A 6,416-nucleotide genomic window follows, 5' to 3' on the forward strand; every position below is an offset into this window, starting at 1 on the left:
GCCACTTCTAAATTTGACAACAGAACTATGACAAAGTTATACAATACAACATTTAGTCCAACCAAAATGCACGTAGAAGAAGCTGATATTAGCTAACAGCAGTTATATAGTCAGGCTCCTTTTGTTTCCACACCATGACTGATCGTGTTTTTCTTGCCTAGAAATGTTTCCAAACTTGTATTTCATGTATGCAAGTGAGAAGTTTAGCCATCTTCTTTTGACCAGCTGATTAGCAGTGCACAGCAGCAGGTAGGAGAGGGGAATAATGGGCTGCTTTGTGCTCCATGTAGCTACTCAAACCTCCAGTTATTCCTGCACTTTTTCTGCCATCTTACTGAAAAAAATTCAAACCAGGAAGTTAGCAAATTTGTTAATTTGAGGAAAACTTCAAACTATCAGATACCAGGATTATGAATTGATGATTCTTGGAAAACCATATCAGACCTGACCTCTTCCTTCTCTGCAGGTGACCGAGCCGAAGGTGCAGAGGGAGATCTGGACAACGCTCCGACCGGAAACGTCATCTCAACTTCCAGCACCAAGAAGAGCTTCAGCCTTGAGGCCCGCTTTAGCTTTCTCAACCTGCGACGCCCACGAGGCGGTGACGCCAAAAACAAGGATAGCTGTCCCCAGAAGACGCCGCCGGGGCAAACGGTTGTCCTCATCAAAGGAGTCTGAGAAAATGTCAGAGGGACTGTGGTTCTGCAGCGACTCTAATCCTGAACCAAAAGCTACTGGAACTCTTCTGTGCTGTGAATAAGCTACCTTTTTTTCTGTAGTCCATGTCCGCACTCCATGGTCAAACAGAAACTTTGAATGTGACGTTTGGTGTAAATTATGCTTCCCTACAACTTGACGTACCCATGGACTCCCATATCGGAGACGTAACAAACTCTGGCAAATGGCAGGAGATAAAACGAATAAAAGTCAGATTTTCTCAAGTAAAAACCAACCTGCATTGTATCACGAAGCAACAAACCAGCTGCCTGCAGATGACCTTAGACCTGGATCAGTCGGCTCCTGAATTATAAATAGCAGTTAGCACAGTTAAACGGCACACTGAAAACTGTAAGGCATTGTGCTGCGCTTGGTTCAGCATTTAAAGAAAGCTGGGACACAGTAGAGGGGAAAATAACCAGCCTTTAGCCTTATACCCCATGTTACTCTGGTGTTTTATAAGACAATGTTGTGTTAAATGATGTTATGTGTTTGATGTTTAGGATTTAAATGTAATGGGACACAAACTGCAGTTCAGTGAAATGAAAGCTTCAGCTTCTCATTTAAATTCCCCCCCCCTATGTGTGGTTTAGATTTCTCAGTGCACAACAAGAAACTGTTAAACATGTCTCCTTTTATCACAAATGGTGCAATTTAGCTTCAATAAAGAGAGAACTTGACAAGTTGCAAAGCTTCATTCTTCTAATTTATTTAATTTTTAAAGATGTAGTTGCACAAAAGACAGAAAAGAACATTGTTGGCAATGTCAAAGCCTCCTCAACAGGGGAGTTTTTGTGGGTCTAAATTTCCCCAGAAGAAAGATCCTGCTTCCTGGAAATGGAAACACAAGCATTATTCTGTAATTGCCACATATTACCTCAAGCTCAGAGGTGGGAGTCTGGGTGTAATTTAAACAAACTGAACAAAAAGATTCATCAAATGTTTCCAGGAAAATTGGTTTCTCTGACATTTTAGTTTTCTGCTCATAATTTAAACCTTGAAGTGAATTTCTTTCAGTAATTTAATTCAAACAGTGAAACTTGTTTATTACATAAACTTATTACCCAGAATTATATATTTCAAGAATTTACTTCTGTTAAAACCCAAAGCTCAGTTTCTCAGAAAAGTTATGGTCAGCCAAACATGGGAAAGAACGCCAACTGGACTTTTGAGGTGCAGAAATGTACTAACTCCCTCCACAAGGAGCGGAAGCCACAAACGGATCTCCCTAAGTTGGATGGCTGATGGAAAGTTGAATGGAAGGAAAAACTGGGGCCACTTTGGAACCAGAGAGAGCAACAGAAGCATCTTGCATAGGCAAAGAAGAAAAAGGAAGAGTTGCACTGCTGCTCAGTGGTTCTCTGGGCAGATAAATGGCAACTGCATTTTCATTTGGAAATCAAGGTCCCAGAGTCAGAATCCAAGCTGATTCAGGTCAAGTGTGACGTTTCCAGTCTGCAAAGATTTGGGGAACCATGTCGTCTGCTGGAGTTGGTCTGCTGTGTTTTATCAAGTCCAAAGTCAGAGCAGCTGTCAACCAGGAGCACGACATGCTTCCATCTGCTTATGAAGATGCTAATGTGATTTCCCGGCATGACTTGGCACCTGGCCATGCTCCTAAAATACCAGTAGTTGCTCTATTGGCCACGGTATCACTGCTTGATTGGCCAGGAAACTGGCCTGACCTAAAACCGTCAGCAAAGTCTTGTCGAGAGGAAGATGGAGCCACTAGAACCAACGATGTAACACGCTAAAAGCTACTGCTACCCGGGCTTCCTGAGTTCGTCAGCAGAGCTGCAGGCTGATTGCCTCCATGCTGCGCTGCATTGATGCAGAAATTAAACTAAGAAGAAAACAACTCCAGGTGCCGCATATTGATGATTGAACAGCTAATTTACTAAGAGCTTGCTCTTAAACTTGCTTCATCTTCAGGACCTTTGCTGTGATTACTCAGAACTTCTCTGGAACCGAAAACTTTCCTAGAAACTTCTACTCTAAATGAAGTCATTGTCTTTGATAATTTAAAGGTTAGAGACAATCTGACTTCAGTCAGCACATGGCGGCTTTAGAGAAGCTCCAACTAATCTGGTTAGAGCATTGAAGTTCGGACCTCAAACAAAAAGCTGCTTGTGCTGCAACCCTTTGGTCTAAATGGGTAAACTTATCGAGACGGCTTTTTATAGACATTGGAAGTGACAAACACTGTGTGCCTGACATAGATGTAGTCTTATAGAAAACCAGGATCTAGTATAATGTAGATGGACATAGAAGATTTTTGGATTGTAATTTAAGAGTAAAGTTGAAGATTTTATTTAGATTTCAGGGAACCTTGTCAGTGTTGCATTTTTAATGCATTTTAATGACTTAAAACTGCACCAAAAATCTGTGAATTTTCATCCAATAGTGTTTTTTTCAGCAATCAGTACCAACACTGCAACAAAATAGTAAAAAGATGTAGATGTCACATTCAGTAAGTTAGTTCCAGTGAGGCTCATTTGTCAAGTTAAAAGTACCTTTTGAAAATAACTTTTAAGCAAGTATTAAACATACTTTCATCAAGCCCACATTTCTGTATTAAAAATGTATTCTATATCGGTTTGATGTAACATTCTAATCTTAAATGATTTCATTATATGTAGGCAAAAAATAATTGTGAACAGAAATAAGGACTGGTCTGTGAGTAATTAATATATATGCGTTTAACTGGGTTACTGAGACAAATTAACCTTCTGATAATATCCTAATTTATTCAATTTGACTGTATATTCCACCTATATTTATACAAATAAATGTGTAAATATATAACTGAGCCTCCCAGAGGCTCAGTTATACAAACCTTTGGAAAAAAATTATAAGTGGATTGAATTAAAACTGTGTCCAGTGTTCAAACTATTTTTATTCCATCTGCCCTGTGAAAGACTATTGGGATGATAAATACATTAGATTATTTCCCACACACCCACAGTTACATTTTTGTTCTATTTCCTAGAAATGTACAGTCAGGCCGTCGTGTTGATGGGCCCCATCACTTTCTGTGGTTAAGTTGACCTTTCTTTCTGTTGACTAAAGAAGGATGCAAACAAGAAAAAAATTAACTTTGCTGAGTCACAGAGATCTCCTACTTTCTGTACAGTCAGTAGCAACTAACCTCCAAACATCACGTGGCCCTCAGATCAGCTGGAGAACAGCATAGAGCTTCACTGAACAGGTTCCACGCAGAACATGCCACCACTGGACTCAAGAGAAATCAAGATGTGACCTCAGGGGTGAAGGTCCGTGCCTCTCGTCTGGAAATTCAATAAATCTGGGTTTGGCAGATGCCACAATGAGAACCCACATCCATTATCCATCCATTTTCTAACACATCTATCCCTTGTGGGGTCGCAAAGGGATGCTGGTGCCCATCTCCAGCTGTCAATGGGCGAGACGTGGGATACACCCTGGATAGATTGCCAAACTATCACAGATTGGTAAAAGGATTATGGTGTTTTTCAGTAGTTGGGCTCCTAGTTCAAATGAAAGGATCTTTTGCTTCAGGATACCAAGACATTTTGGAAAAGTTCCTGCTTCCAACCTTGTGGGAAGAGTTCAATGATGGCCTCTTCCTTTTCCAACCTCGGTTCCAAAAGCAAGGTCCGCAACGACCCGGGTGAGCAGGTTTGCTGTTGACACAATTGATTGACCTGCACAAAGTCCTGGGATAAATCAGAGCAAAGACTAACATCGGAGTTTGACCTCACAAATGATCTCCTGGAAAAAATAATTTCCATAAACATGCTCCTGAAGCCTGTGGAAAGCCTTCCCAGATGTGCTTATTAAAATAAGTGTGCTGACATTATTTTAAACCCTTTGGGTTTAGAATGAAACGTCCTTTGTGTGTGTGTAGGCTTATGAGCAAATACATTTTAGCCATATAATGTAGATCAGCTGATTTGGCCATGAAACTTTAACCTTCCACACTGTTGTCTGCATGACATTAACAGACTTAGGTCAGAGAAACATCCTGCCACCAAGAGTTGATAAAAATAGCAGATTTTGGTCATTTAATTTAGAAATCCTGAGGAAAAACTAGGTCTTAGAGAGGTCTTTAACTTCTAACAGTATCTAATAAAAAACATGTGAGACTAAATCTTGGTTCGTCTTCTGCCAACAGATGCAAGTGCATTCAGTAAAATCATCTGGAGCAACTTTATGACATTTCTATCCATAAACAAACCTAACTGTAGATGAAATATTGTCAAGCAGAGCAGTAAACATGCCAGCAAAAATCATGAATTTAACAGCATTTACGTCAGCAAATATGAAACAAAGTAATTAAATGCTTAACTTGCCTCATGCTGCCAAAATCCACAGCTGCAACCAGTTGATGTCAACAAGTTTTTTTTATTGGCTGCATAACTTTTATCAGCTAAAGCAAAGAAAGGATAAAGGATTTTTATTGCTCCACAGCTTAAAGGGTTCTGAAAAGCACCGGCATGGATGATGAATATCAGCAAAGTAAGCTGTGATTTATTTGTGATACTCAAAGTGAACTATGTGGGAAATGTGGAATAAAAAGAGGAAAATGGTTCCCAGGTGACGCTAATCAGTTTTACTTGATGCAAGTGTGACCAACTCTATGAAAAGTAAAGCTTAGATTAACTCTGTACCAAAGATTAGAGACAAAAGGAATCTTTAAGAAGTCATTGATGGTGTCAATAATCTTGGAAAGGGTTTTAAATTAAAGTTCATCATTAATTGAACAGGTTACGAGTGGATTAACATTTAAGAAAAAGTAAGGTGTTTTCCCAGGAAAAAAATTCTCTGCAAGCTTATCATACTGTCATGATATCAAAGAAAGAAAAAAAAAAGTAAAAGTTAAATTTCAGACCCTTCACAGGTCTCAGCTAGGTTAAAGCCGGTTAAAGTCTATGAAAAACATTGAATAAGAAGGGTACCAGGAGAAAACCTAAAAAAACATTAATTTTTCTCCAATAAAAGATGCACTGATTGGAAAAGGTCGTTTTCCAACTTGAGGCTGACAAGAGACGCTGATAACAACACTCTTCAATGTGGATGTTGTTACTGTGTAAAGAAGACTCAAAATTAACCTTTCCTGTAATTTTTTTGGGTTGACATTTCCATTTCCATGCTTCATCTGATGTCATCCTGAATGTAAAAGGAAACAGTGTTATTATATGTGCAGGATTATCAGGAAGGCTGAGCTTATTACTGGAAAGTTGCTCGGGTTTGATCTCTTTGAGGTTTTAACATTTGTCAGTCGGGGAGCATGCTGGGTCTGGAAATATTGGCAGATTTTCTTAAACCCTGGAGTTCAGGAGAGGATCTTCTTTCTCTAGGACACACAAAGCACCAGAGTTTTAATAATGCTACCTGGACTAATGCTAATACGAGATACTAAAAGGATTTTAAAACGCCCGTTCCAAATCATTTCGTCTTGGGTCTTAAAACAGAAGTGCCCAACTTTCTTACATGGTGTGATGTCACATATATTATGTTTAATATGGTTCTTATATTGTAACTCATGCAGCAAAACCAAAAAAAGCTAAAGTTGGACGGCCAAAGCCCACCAAAACACTGAGTTACGTCTCTGAAACTTGGTCAAAATTAGGTCACGCTTGACTAAAATCAAAATGACCTCAACCTCACTGAAATGTGTTGTGTTCAAAAGCAGCACATAAATACCCAGCAAAGCTGAC

The 6,416-nt window shown here is 39.4% G+C and overlaps 2 protein-coding genes across 2 annotated transcripts in view; one reads left to right on the forward strand and one right to left on the reverse strand.

The window, feature by feature from the left end:
• Positions 1 to 1,403, forward strand: part of sh3bp5b (SH3-domain binding protein 5b (BTK-associated)) — a 42,148-nt gene extending 40,745 nt beyond the window's left edge. The window contains exon 9 of the mRNA XM_012856741.3: positions 467 to 1,403. Within this exon, the coding sequence (XP_012712195.2) occupies positions 467 to 678 (212 nt within the window). The 3' untranslated portion in view covers positions 679 to 1,403. The remainder of the gene's footprint in view (positions 1 to 466) is intronic.
• LOC105922701 (C-type lectin domain family 10 member A) overlaps positions 1 to 6,416 on the reverse strand; it is a 512,726-nt gene that overhangs the window by 458,660 nt on the left and 47,650 nt on the right. The gene's annotated exons all lie outside the window — the stretch shown is intronic.

Source organism: Fundulus heteroclitus, chromosome 3 (genome assembly GCF_011125445.2).
Source record: "Fundulus heteroclitus isolate FHET01 chromosome 3, MU-UCD_Fhet_4.1, whole genome shotgun sequence".
Lineage (NCBI taxonomy): Eukaryota > Metazoa > Chordata > Actinopteri > Cyprinodontiformes > Fundulidae > Fundulus > Fundulus heteroclitus.